We start from the raw sequence: 14,672 nt of genomic DNA, 5'->3' as shown, positions 1-14,672 counted from the left end.
GCCATGGGCAATGCCGCAGATCTTGTGACGTCTTCTGGCCGATGTTGACAGAAATAAACCGAAGCTTGTGTCATGGGCCCAAAGGACGTACATCATTATGCCCAAATAGAAATAGTAGGGGCGTGTTTGTTTCAGAGTCGTGGAGGCTCAGCCTTGATCATGTTGGTGAAGGCGATGCAGACGGTGATGGAGAAGGCCCCGATAGACGCCGTCACTGGAGCAGCCAGGGCCACACTAGCATATGACCAACTACTGCTGGCCCAAACTGACCACGACAAATCTTTGGTAAGGCCTTATGTTGTTAATGATAAGTAATTCACTCGTTTCTATCAACGATCACAAGATCCAGTGCAATTAATATTTTGTGTTCCGAATATATATATATATATGTCGAGTGTTATATACTTTACTGCTACAAGTCTTGTATCAATGTGTTAACAACATCATTTTCAAGAATCTGGCTCGTTTTTCATCACAGACTCTTAGCGTGCAAATCAATGGTGGAGAGTTTGCGACAACCTGCTCCGTTTTGGAATGTGACACAATATCACAGGTCAAGGCCAAATGTCTCGGGATCATCTACAAGAAGGATCCGGCTTCAGTGAGGCCCCGTCCAGCGGATGTAGATTTGCGTGAGTATATTGCAAAAATCTATGTATAAAAACCGTCACTTCATAAAGTCTCTCAAAACAATTCAGTGAAACGACTGTGCTATCGCTTACATTTAAAAATGGATTTTCTTGCACTTGCACCAGATAACTGTTTGGATAATGCCCCCTACAATTTACCTTTTTTATGAAGGAGGGACGGTGATTTAGCTTAGACGTCGCTCTTCACGCCGAAGGTCTGGATTCGATTCCCCACATGGGTACAATCAGTAAAGCACATTTCTAGTATTCCCTGCCGTGGTATCCCTGGAATATTGCTAATAGCGGCATAAAACCTAATTCTCTCACTTACATAAATGAGTATACACTTTAAAGCAGAACAATGAAAAGACGACCTTGACAATGTCACGTCTAAAAGTCACCTCGGACTTACACTATTGCATGGACAAAGAGTGTTTGATTTGTAACCCTCTCTCCATTTCCCATAACCAGACACGAAATATTCACATCAAGTGGAATATGTAACATTTTGCATCCTGGCGGAACAAACTGCTTCAGTAAATCGTAGATATGATGAATAAACAACCCGTCGCCACGCCCATCATATACAGTCATGAGCAACGATCTACGCAGTTGGGATACGATGACGTTTCAAGCAAGCCTGACTATCCCATCCTCTTAGGACAAGCATGGGTTTCTGAAGATCAATACCAACCCTGATTTTCTAGGGTATGAACCAGAGCCAGTGACCAATGAATGATCATGTATGTAAATTATCAAAACGACATAAAAATCATTCTCCCACACTGTAAAAAAAATATTCTATCAAGACTAGACCACTATCGTTTTCTTTGGCATAACTCTCCATTTGTCTCCCATGTCTTCATGTATGGATGCTCATAATATGATCTGGTCTGACGAGCCGAATCTTGTCATTGCACAGACTGCTGCCAGTGCGTAGTAAAAGAAAAGCGGACAAAAGAAACGATACCAAAATAAATACGACCGTAAATTGTCAAAATAATTGTCAGTCTTTTTGAAAATAGCGAAAAGCACATCTCTGGAACCCAACATGCCTATTCCCAGAGAACAAATACAATATTATTGCGTTTCGTATTTTGTTAAATAAACCCAGCGAATTTACAGGTTTATCAGGTTTATTCCCTTACGTCCCTTTAGTCGATTGACAACCAGGCACATGCTTTGTTTAACACCAGAGCAGAGGGAGAGAGCAATCGGTATGTTACAGATGGAACAGACACAAGAGCATGTGGCTAGGACAATATAGGATGCTGCAAACCCACCGTGGGAAGACACGTTTACGACCACCGGGCAGTACTTAAAACAGGCCAAAGTGTGTTTTACTGAACATCACTAGCCAAACAGAGTTGTTTCATGGTTGTTTCGCTCGAGGAACCGATACATCGCTGCAGCGTCATCAAAAGCCAACAGCATTGGGCATTCAGCCCAGACTGTGGCCAGAGGATTCCGCTTTCATGGTCTCCGTATCAATCGACTTTTCAACGGGCATGACGTTGACGTGCCAGCGCCGCCGTGCTTGACTGCAAATGCAAACTAGATATGGAAACCAACAAGAACCCCTGATCTGTGTTTATTTTTGGTTTCCATTGACAGAAATACCAAAATCACAGAATCCAAAATGGAATCTTGTCGGAAACTCAGGTAGTGAGTTTCAGTGAATGGAAACCAACTGGATTCCACAATTACCCACATTACGGATGGTTTCCAGGTTTCTAGAAACCAAGTCATTTTTGTAGTGACGACGTCAGAAGACTCACTCAGTTCGACGCCGAGTTCAGGCATGCATGACTGCTAGGGGTAGCTACACCCGATATTGAGCAATATGTACTGCCCAGAAAGTTGTCACAGTTCCCAGTCGATTCTGCATTGGTGATCGGATACTGGATAATGCACCCAAGTGTCATTCAAGTGATATTACATGACGAGCTGCGTCGTTTTTCTTATCCATTAAATACAGTTGCTGAATGATTGCTTTTCACAATAAAACATTTAGTTGTACCGCATTCTGCTTACTTTTTGTTTTAGACCATAAAATTATTTAGTGGCGTTTCTTTTGGGCCCTAGTTTATCATCACCTTGCTCACCCCATGATGGAATAACGGTTCATTTATTGAACTTCATTACAGAGGAAAAGTATTGCTCTGGTGACAATTAGTCTAATCTATAAACCATGGCCTGTGTATAATAGCCTGTCCCCACGTAGTATGCTGAGATGGCCAGATGCGTGTCAGAATTATCACGAGGAATCCACTTTAGTCCAGTATCACATTCACTAGCTGCCCCTATTTCCAAAGAATGCTTCACAAGTGTCATAGGGCAGTGTTATATCTTGCTTACACCTTATTTCAACAAGGAACATATTGTCTAGATGACTTCAGGACATTTCATTGGTTCATGAGTTTACCGTATATATTAGAACGAGAGCTATGGAAGATGTCAACACAAGACCTGAGTAGGACACTGCATTGATTCAAGAACTTACCGTATATATTAAATCAGGAGGTGGGGAAGCTGTCTTTGAATCAACGCAAGACTGGAGTATATGATCAACAGGTCTTTTAGACATCCCGAGAATCAGTCAGTCTACAATCGACAGAACGTTATTTTTATGGTGTTGCAATAATTCATAAAACTACATAATTATATACTCGTGAGTGCAGTAATATAAAACAGAATTTTATACATTTTGTATTAGTTATGTGCCTATCGTAGAACATCATATATCTGACAAATTCTATTGTTTCAATTTATATATATAATATATGTTATATACTAGTCACAAAACGTATTCAGGGGAAACAACGCCATCAGAACTGAAATAATCTATTATCAGCAGTAGTACACGAGAATGTTCCATATACACCTAAAGGCAGTGTCGAGGGTAATAGCATTTTTGTTAAATACAGTAACGTTGACATATAATGGCTTATAGTTAAGATTTAACGACGAGCAAACTTTAGTTCCTCTACCCTTTAAACCATACCACGTAATCATATTTATCAGAATTAGTTCTCAATCGTTTTTCTAATATTATTGTAAAAACCACAGGTGAACACATTCTGTGCTATACAACAATTAAATAGATCTGGATTTATACAGTGTTTTAAGTATTGAATTTTTTTTCTGCATACATGTATGCACTGGAAATATATATAAAATTCATTTCATCCACAAGACAACTTGTTTACACCGAATGTATTATCTTTGATATCACTTCATAGTTGCCCGAATTCAAATATTCGAACGCATTTCGATAAAAGGTGAAACGGCTAATTAAATTTGGTGCAAAATGTGTTTAATATTTGTGGCTCATTCTGATTGTGTTGATTAGATATTCATTTTATTTGTTCTGGTTGTTTTGTCTAGACGTTCATTTGATCTGTTCTGATTGTGTTGTCTAGAATGGCTGTCTGGCAATCAAGGAAAGTTGATATTGAAAGAGGAGGACACGTGTCCTGCCGTCGACGAAGATCACGTCAAGCTGATGACGTTGTCGGACTATCGCGTCACTGACGGTTCGCTCATGGAGCTCCTTAACAAACACACCACAGATGAGGAAGAAGACCGATATGGTAATACTATAGGATTATCACCCGGCTGTTTGCTCTATGTCATGTAACGTTCGTGCATGAGAAGCAGTGATAACATCGAAGATAACATTCACATTTCTTCACATTCACATTCACATTCTTTAATGAAATCCTTTTGGATAAATACTGCCAGGAGGGGCGGTAAACTTCCCAATGGCTGAAGCGTCCCCACGTCACGCTGAAGACCCGGGTTCGTTTCCCCACATGGGTACAATGTGTCATGTCCGTTTCGTGTGCCCCCACTGTGACATTGCTGGAATATTGCTAATAAAAAACAGCTAAAAACTAAACTCGCCAAAACAGAAACACCCAGTGTGTTACGTTAACGTTAATTATAATTTTGTCGGAATAACCAGGATCAATTATACTGCTCAGCTGTGTATGTATGTATGTATGTATGTGTGTGTGTGTGTGTGTGTGTGTGTGTGTGTGTGTGTGCGCCTGTATGTGTGCATGGTATTAATATGTGCTGAAGAGTGTCCAATTCTTTCATATTTTTATAGTTTACCGGCATTACCACCCAATTCTATTACTTTACCTAACAAACACGTCAATCCATGACAGATTACCAATAGTAATATGATACAATCGGATGGTCGTTAACTCAAACATGACTTTAATAGTATGATTAAATAAAGCAATACAGAAGAGTTGTGGTAAAATGTCAAAGCCGGTGAAATGAACTCAACGATCATTCCTTGTCACATGTAACACTGTTGTTTTCCTCTGTTAGACACAAAAACGACAATCACTTTAATTCCGAAGGTAATAATGTTTCGCGACAAAGGTTGGACGTAACACCTCCACTGTGGAGACCCTAATCTCTGCCGGCCGTGTTTCAGTCAACTACAAGAACCTTCAGCATCAACAGCTCTGTCACAGCGAGGTCCAACTTCTGGTTGATGACGAGGAAGAGGAGGAAGAAGGAGAGAAAGGCGGAAGTAGTAGAGAAGGCGCCATCAGATACCACTTGGTAGGTTCCGTGTGCTGGGGTCGTAGATAGTTGTTCCCTTTAGCCTAACGATACATTTTCGAATCCACTATTAAGTTATATTAGTGAGTTAATGAATACGATTTACCACATCATTCAAATAAGTTCTGAAATAGCTGCAGAGGACACAGAAAAGTGTATTCCAGAGATGTGTTGTACCCACTTGAATTTCTCCAGTGATGATGGTTGGTTTTCTTAATATGTATTATCCTGGTGTTACTTACAGTGTAATCAGTGGTCTAGCGAAACTCAAATGTGTATGGAAGCTTCACTATTTATGATCTAGTATGATTCGGGGAACTAACTACTCTCCTAGCCTGAAACTTGTTTTCATTTTTTATCTCATTCGCAATGCGCTTTCGAAGCGTACGTACAATATTGTGTCCAGAGTCTCGGCCAGTTGGTAAATTGGTGTTATCCTTCCCCAGGTGAGGCCTGATGAGGAGGCTCAGGGCAAGACTCGGATGTTACCAGAGGCTCACCTGCACAAACTGCTACAGACCAAGGTATAGTATATATTGTTACTGATACACATTAGCTCACATTCATTGTTACACGAGTGACTGCTCTTCATTTACACGATCACATCCGTGAACGGGGCCCATTTGTCACAATGACCTTGCAAGTTCACAAAGTCACTAGCAATGCATGGTATGGATTTTCCATTGTCGATGGTTAAAATGTGACATGTCGTTTGAGGATTCGGAGTGAGATCGAGGTGCGCATAAATCGGTAGATACACTATCTGGTCACATGCGTTTCTTTCCTGAAGATGCGGGTAAAATATCATCTTCAGTATCAAAAGCCTGGCGTATGAGGCGACGACAGAGTGAGTGAGTGAGTGAGTTTAGTTTTACGCCGCACTCAGCAATATTCCAGCTATATGGCGACGGTCTGTAAAAAATCGAGTCTGGACCAGACAATCCAATGACCAACAACAGGAGCATCGATCCAACCTGACCACCCGATCCCGTTAGTCGCCTCTTACAAGCATAGTCACCTTTTATGGCAAGCATGGGTTGCTGAAGGCGACGACGGAGATCGAGATTTGTTGACATATGTGATCGAATCCCAATTGCGTAGGTCGATGATTATCCTGCTGATCACTGGATTGTCATGTCCAGAATCAATTATTTACAGACCGTCACCATAAAGAATGAAAAATATTATAAACTAAACTCATTTTTTTTCATCATGTACATCGATCATTTGATTTTATGGTTTATTTACAGATCATCGGCACATGACAATAACGCTTATCACGTTACACAACAACCTTCCACCGTTACGTAAAGACTGACGAGTGCTACTGATATCGTCAAGGACGTTTAGTGATCTATTGAAATAATTAACCGCCTTCACCGCGAGGCGTCTCACTGCCATTTAACAAAAAACTGATTGTAATCCGTATATATCTCTCTATTCAAGATGAATGTTAAGAAGTTTGTTGATGACGTCATCGACTCAGCGCTGGACAAGAAGGACATTCCAGTGTCTGTAAAGTACCTGTTCTCTATACTGGAGGGTCTGGCACAACGCCATGACGTGGACCAGGACACGCTGCTGTCTTGGAAGAACAACAGGTAGCCCAGTGTAGACGTTAGTAACTGACAGCTCCACGTGTAGATTTTATAACAACCTGGGTTTGGCGTAGATGTTGTAACAGTCTGGGTGTGTGCAGATGTTACAAAAGTCTCTGTGTGTGTAGGTGTTATAACAGTCATATGTGTAAATGTTATAGCAGTTTCTGTGTAGATGTTATAACAATCCTGGTGTGTAGAAGTTATAACGGTCTGGGTGGGTGTAGATGTTATAAAAGTCTCTTTGGGTGTAGATGTTAAAACAGTCTGGTTGTGTGAAGATGGGATTTACTGATGTGGATAACAGCGGATGTTAGTTAACCTTTCTACATTCTCTACCTAAGGGAAGGGTGTGTGAAGATGGGATTTACTGATGTGGATAACAGCGGATATTAGTTAACCTTTCTACATTCTCTACCTAAGGGAAGAGTTGGACCTACTGGTTGTGTTCGGATGTGGTATACCTAGTTGTAGCAGTATAGTAGTAGTAGGTCGACCGTCCGCCATCATAACTGGAGAGTCTAATACAACAATGACAAGTTACATAGTTGCATAATGTTTTATTCTGCATTACCTGCAAACCTGTTATGAATGATTGAGTGAGTGAGTGAGTATGATTTTACGCAGCTTGTAGCAATATTCTTGTAATATCACGACAGAAGACAGCAGAAATGGGCTCCACACATTGGTCCCAAGTGGGTGATGGAACCCGGGCCTTCGGCCTTCGTGTAACTAGAGCGTTATGTATCTCATCAGCCAGTCCAAAGTTTATGGACCATTGGAAATAGTGTCAACAATGAACTGAAGCCACTGTGTTACAACCAAGTGTGTATACGCGAGTCTCGGGTACACATGCACCCTGCAGGCGATGGTCGGAGCAGAGCTGGTATCGATTCATTCAGTTCACGGGAGGCAACTCTTGAAAGAATATGACACATGTTTACTGTCGTGAATTATCATTCCCTCCCTTGGTTTAGGACCGTATATTCCTCGTTAAATTTAGGTTAGGTTTTATGTCATTATAGTAACTGAACCATTTGTACACTTAGTTGTCTATTCACGACCCAAGATTCTAGTACATCGATAATGACAGGCGTCGACTTTTGACGTAAAGCGTCAAAGTAAAACTCGACCTGCAAGAACCCTTGAGATGAAACTGCTTTAATTGTAGATTCTAGCCTGTCTGATTTCCCTTCGAGCTGATTCAGTCATCTGCTAAGTGAAACCATTTACTGAATTAAACCACTTGCAATATGTAAGATGTTTCCCTTACATGTTGTTTATACATTTTACAGTTCTACCATACCTGATGTATGCATTTAGCTCTGCCTTGCCTGATGTATATATTTACAGTTCTGCCTTCCATGCTGTATAGATTTTATATTTCTGCCTTCCATGCCGTATATAATTTACAGTTCTGCCACACTTGATGTATACATTTTACAGTTCTGTCTTACCTGGTGAATACATTTACAGTTCAACCTTACCTGATGTATACATTTACAGCTCTGTCTTACATGCTGTATACATTTTACAGTTCTGCCATACCTGTATGCTAATTACAATTCCGCTCCAGCTACCCTGTCCGTTTCTGGGGTCGTATGTTGTCTCGACCGAACATCGTGTTTGATATCCACACCCCAGAGTATTTGCAGCCATCGCTTGACATCGTGGCTAGTACCTTCATCGACAGCTTCACGGCACCCCAAACGCTTTCGAAGGTGAGGCACAAATGTCGTTCTTAGAGTAACATGGACTTTGCTGAATATAACCATGTACACAGACGGGCGATTATTTTTCTCATCATCGACCAGCCGATCGTTTAGTATTTTTATGCCATTTGGCAACAGTTCCGCATTGTTGCTGTAACTAAAGTTGTATTTTAACGTACCCCGTCCTTGAGACCAGATATATGTGAATATCAAATCAAGGAAGGTTACGGGGTCTTGAACGCGGGGTAGCTGGAAAGTCATAACATAATTTAAAGAAAATAATAATATGTTTAAAGTAACAACAGGCATTGTTACTGTTTGTTGTACATTGTCATGATGTGCGGGATTAGGACTGGGATTTTGTTGTTCCACTGTATGTGACAGAGTTATGTATACAGCCAATAATAACAATAACTGAAATCCATTTAGTTTAAGATATACCTAACTTTGAAGTCGCTCCACTTCTCAAACAAATATGTTTTAGAAAACAAATTAGCTCAGAGAAATACATTATGGTGTTAAATTCCTGGACTTTAGCATTCACAAACCTAAAAAATATAATTACATGTGTGGTGAAAATATGTATTCCAAGACTTATGAGGTGCTCTTTGGTTTTCGCCATTAGGAGGCATTATCATGTATTTTGATAGGCGGAAGCAAGCATAAACAACTGAATATAAACATAGGAGCGTGATATTTTTCAATGACGCCTGTCCTCAATGACACAATCCTTTGTGCAATACGACTATAAATAGTTGTATATTCCTTGTTTTCGTTTCTTCCAGAACTCATCCCCCCACAAACTGTTGTTTTTTAAAGACCTGGAGGAGTACCGCGGGGTGGTCAAGTCGTTCCACCGGGGGGTTAGCTCGTCTCCTGTCGTGGACGAGCGAGACATGGCCAAAGAAATGCACAGACTCACCTATGTAAGTCACACGAAGTGCTGCCTTGAAGTCCGCGAGCCTTACACAATGCATGGTGTTTGATTCTTGTCACACTGAGAAGAACGATTAAAAACCCGAATGATAGCCACGTATCTCATTCAAAATAATACAAATTTCAAGATCCAAACCTTTTTCATTTTACGTATATTTCTAACAAAGCTGGTATGCGATTTTCACAAGCAAGTGCAATGTCTACAACAGTGCAATGGAAAATAATTACTGGACGATATCCTTACAAACGTGAATAACATCTGCGATCACGACACACAACATAAAACGTCTGCGTTCGTTTTCAGATAATTGTGAATATATATTTTATGCGACATTTTAAACCTTCTGGAAGTTGGAAATATTTTTTCGTCTTAAGCGAGATGCCATAGCATAATTCCCAGAATTTTTTAACAAAACGCCCCCAGTTTTGGTAATGGGTAATACTTATAAAATCAACTGCCGCTTCAGTTATGTTACTGAATAAACATACATGCACACCTTTCTCAAAAAGCTGTATCATTCAAAGAAAGATATTTGCTCTTTCATATTTTTGCATATCATATCCATTTCACCCGGCATACTGGGGCACTTGTGCGTGATAGATGTTGCGTTAAGTTGATGTTGACTTACGACTTAAACGAAAAAACATCTTCATCATATAATCTTTTTCCAGAGATTATACATGAGTTTAATTGTTTGGAAAATTGGCTTACGTGGTTATTTAAATTCCAAATTTGTTTAGCGAGATGGTGAACGTAGACGTGCAAGTAAAGACAAATGTATATCTTTATACTCTATATTGTATGTTTTTTGCGCGGCCCATGGAGCATGTGGTAGCATTCGCTCAATCCAGAGAGGAGCAAACGAGCTGATGTTATTCGATGCCCGCTTTATGTAGTTTTATCTCTTTGTTTTGTAGGCGCATCTGGAAAGTTAACTGAAAAATTGTTGTGCATATGTTTACCTGAACTCGATAACCCAGTATGACCAAGTGTCTAAGTTGAGTTTAGGAATAATTTGTCGTACTTCTAAAAGCATGTGGATAAGGTGAGGTGATTTTGTTGTTTTATGAGTATGTCCATGCCGTCAAATTTATGAGTCTTGCATTTATGTCATTTTATTAAATTTGGATATATGTATTTCTATATGATTAGTTAATAATGTTTGTTTTGATCACAAATCCTGACTTGTCTCTGATTCAAAACTTTGCACACATTTCATCATAAACAGTGTCATACAATCAGTTGTCGCATGCGTGCTATAACGTGTTTGACATGTTTAACCCGTGTTTTCTTGTTCAAATTTAAATTTCTTTTCCATTCTTTTTTTGTTAACATGGGATACGCCTCACCATCCTTTGGTTATATCTAATGCTTCGAACGTTATTCAAACACTGACACTTTCATATTGTACGCTCCACATTACCACATACGTTAACTAATGTTGTAATGTACTTGATACAGAAATTAGTTCATATTTTTGTAATCTCACGCTTAGTACTGGTTTCCCGAGGCAAACGTCCACAAGATCTAGATTTAACAAGGACAAAACAGCAGGGTGTGGAATATGTCATGGATGGACAATATTGAGCATTGCAAGGAATGGGAAATGTATTCTTCATCGCAGAGGCCTTTAGATAACCGAAAACGATGTACAACGATAGATGAAGTTCAATGTAATTAAACGATGTTATGAACTACAATCATATCACTTAAAAATAAATATAAATAGATACTTCAATCTATGTCAACACATTTGAATCATGGAAAAAATATAATTTTCAGATGCAGAACTTTAGCCTCAACAAAATATCCGTCTTCTATGAGCTCTTTCTTGTTCTCGACAAATTCAAAGACGAGGTGAGTTCATTTGTACTTATATAGAACTTTGTTAAAAGGTTATTTTTATTCATTTCACTCATTCATTAACAATTTAATGTTTATATATCATTAGAACTTTGCTACTGACGGTGATAGACAGATAGATAGATAGATAGATAGACAGACAGAATGAACGAACACGCCATCCAATGCTTACCAATTGTGGAGTTATTTATGGCAAACTATGTTTCAGATTATATCTGATCTGGAAGACAATAAGGACACAAGTAGACTGAAGCTGAGCGAAAAGCTGGAGCATGTTTTGGAACACATGGGGAGTTGATGTTCATTGACATTGCTCAACGACACAAGCCTGTCGACAAAAACCCATACTGAAGTATATGTGTTTGTTGTTGAACGTCACACTCAGTCTGAACCAGACAATCCAGTGTTAAACACCATGATCATCGATCTACACAATTGGGATGCGATGCCATATGCCAACTCAGTCAGCAAACCAGACCGCCCGCTCAATCCCGTTAGTTGCCTGTTTGGACTGGCATTCTTACCCGCATCTTTACGGGTGTCAATATGAGCTCCTGCAGGCTATCGGTCAAACCGTGAAGATGTACATAGAAGTGTTTGTCGCATAATATGACGTGTCACATTTTGCTGACATTATTGTTTCGTGATGATGTGTCATAACGCCATTTCAGCTTCCATGTAATTTTACCCTGTCTTTTCTTCCAACAGTAGTCTTTCCACGAGAAAAGATTTGAAATAATACATGAGAAGAGACGTCTTGTCAACATGTAGTATCACAATACGTCCGACTCACAAAAGGCAAAATGTGTCCAAATATAGCTTTCCCAGCCCCTCCCTGAAACAGAATCCATTCCTTTTGCAAGATAGATGAAGATGGAAGTTTTCATAACGTTTCAAAAAAAGTATTTTTACAGTTTCAAAGTAAGGTTTGTTCGGAACTGATAGTGTGTCTAATTGTGAACAGTTTGACCCGTCATGAATAACGTTGAGGAACATGTACCAGTAAATTGTTCTCAATCTGTATCCAGATACAGTTTATTACAACGCTGAGCCTTCAGATGAATGGACTATTAATATTCATGATGTGTACATGACACGTGTAATACAAGTAACGTGTCACGTGGTACCTACCTGTGTTCACGTGACAGCTCCGTGGCGTGATGTCTCTAAAGGTCGTTTCTTCATGCTATTGTATTTCATTGTTGATATAAAACTTCATATCCCTGCCTATCTGTATCATGGAAACACGAAAACATATACCAGGGACTCAAATTTTCATAACATTACTTTATATCATATTTCATAGCATATTTTTTCCTTATATTTTATTTATCGCACAAGCAAATATCTATATACTTTATTAAAGTATACACCGGTGGAGTGTTGTTATTAGTTTTCTTCCGCTTCAACACCATTAATTATTTTATAATTTATTCATTTCTTTCTTCCAATGCATGGTAGTGTAAGCTGAAGATCAAGCCAGATCTTCACGGGTTGGCAGTGTCTGGAATTATGGTGAAGTTGATAACGGCATACAAATAGACAATTTTCTGGATTTCATCGTCTTGTTATTCTTTGATACGTTTAAAGTCTTGTTCTGGCACAATCGTCAGGTAAAACTAACGAACAGTGTTACGTCGTGATGGGGCCAGAACAAGACCTGAAGAGATATATCAAGAAGATATACCTTATAATAAGAAGACGAAACTCAGACAATTCTCTAGTTTCATCAACTAGCAGCCTTTAAGATGCCAATCAAGCAACGGCATACATTTTTCCGGACAAAGTGTTCATTAGTTGTTCATTTCATCGGTATGGTTATTGTGGTACTGAGGTACTGTTGCAGTAAAACATGTACTTTTACGATGTCTCGTTTTAAAAGTAACTCCAAATGTTTTCAAACATCGTTATTCTCTTTAATCGCGTACAACACAAAGTTTTAAATTTCATGCCCTGGAATTCAGTGTCACTGAATGAAATGGCTGTAGTTAGCCCCACCAGGTGCATTGCAGACATGTTCAACATACACACCAATATACGTTCGTCAGTTGTTTAGAGCCGCACTCAGCAATATTACAGCTCTACAACTGAGATCTGTGAATAATTTGGACAAGACAATTCATGAGCATCAGTCTACACAATTGGGATACGGAGACACATGACAACGAAATCAGCGAATCTGACCACCCGATCCTGGTAGTCGCTTCTTAGATCAAGCATAGGTTGCTGAAGATAAATTCTAACTTTGATCTTCCCGGGATCTTCATGTATATTCATCATTACAAACAGAACGACTAGAAGGTAAAACCTTACCTCTTGTAACCAATTATGACCTTCACAATTTAGATGAATTTGAAACCTCATCTAATCACTCGCGAAGATTGTTTCCCGAATATCACTTAATGAAGGATGTGTTTTTGTTGCTCCTCCAATCAAACAGTTCAAGTGAAGATGCTATTTTGTTTAATATTATCATTTCTCAGTGTCTGTCTAACATGAGCGAGACAAATGTGAGAACTGCAGAATCGTTAAATACTATTACAGCATTTTCAAGGATGAATACATTGCTTCTGTCTATATATATATATATATATATATATATATATATATATATATATATATATATATGTGTGTGTGTGTGTGTGTGTGTGTGTGTGTGTGTGTGTGTGTGTGTGTGTGTGATATGATATATGATATGATATGTGATATATGACCGCAGCATGTGCACGAATGTATATGTCCTCAGCATATGTAAATCTTCACCGTAATATGTTCAGTTAAAACAGTTAAATTGAACACTCGGTGATGATAATAAGGGTTTAGTGGAAACTGGACATGCGATACAAAGAGGATCACATGAACTCTGTAACAACGCGGTAAAGAGGTAGACCGTGAGGACGAGTACTGAACCGAACAATGTTCGGAGCCTCTTTTTCAGTAAAATACGGTAGGAACTGAAACATAACGCTTAGACTGCTGTGCATGTTCACGTTGAAATATGAGTGAGTGAGTGAGTGAGTTTAGTTTTATACCACCTTCAGCAATGTTCCAGCAACATCACGGCGAACACCAGAAATGGGCTTCACACATTGTACCCATATGGAGAATCGAACTCCGGTTTTCAGCGTTACGAACGAACGTTTTAGATACTAGGCTACCATCCAACCGTTGAAATGTGAAAAGCAGCAGACGTGGACCAACACCCATGCTATCAATCCCTGGTTTGATTTGTCCAGTTCCGAATACACGGCCGCAATATTGCTAAATGTCGCATTTAGTTATATTCGCTGACTGCTACATTCTGAACAACCTGTACACAATACATCAACAGTTCTGTTTACGCGGATGC

The 14,672-nt window shown here is 39.4% G+C and overlaps 1 protein-coding gene across 2 annotated transcripts in view; it reads left to right on the top strand.

The window, feature by feature from the left end:
• LOC137296006 (plexin-A1-like) overlaps positions 1-12,701 on the top strand; it is a 59,978-nt gene extending 47,277 nt beyond the window's left edge. For both annotated transcript variants that reach the window (XM_067827632.1, XM_067827631.1), the window contains exons 18-27: positions 136-285; positions 479-632; positions 4,052-4,222; positions 5,083-5,213; positions 5,660-5,737; positions 6,660-6,814; positions 8,388-8,532; positions 9,309-9,449; positions 11,243-11,317; positions 11,532-12,701. In XM_067827632.1, coding sequence (XP_067683733.1) covers positions 136-285; positions 479-632; positions 4,052-4,222; positions 5,083-5,213; positions 5,660-5,737; positions 6,660-6,814; positions 8,388-8,532; positions 9,309-9,449; positions 11,243-11,317; positions 11,532-11,621 — 1,290 coding nt within the window. In that variant the 3' untranslated portion in view covers positions 11,622-12,701. The remainder of the gene's footprint in view (positions 1-135; positions 286-478; positions 633-4,051; positions 4,223-5,082; positions 5,214-5,659; positions 5,738-6,659; positions 6,815-8,387; positions 8,533-9,308; positions 9,450-11,242; positions 11,318-11,531) is intronic.
• The last annotated feature ends 1,971 nt before the right edge of the window (positions 12,702-14,672 follow it).

This window comes from Haliotis asinina, chromosome 9 (genome assembly GCF_037392515.1).
Source record: "Haliotis asinina isolate JCU_RB_2024 chromosome 9, JCU_Hal_asi_v2, whole genome shotgun sequence".
Taxonomy (NCBI): domain Eukaryota; kingdom Metazoa; phylum Mollusca; class Gastropoda; order Lepetellida; family Haliotidae; genus Haliotis; species Haliotis asinina.
This window is presented reverse-complemented; position numbering and strand designations above follow the sequence as displayed.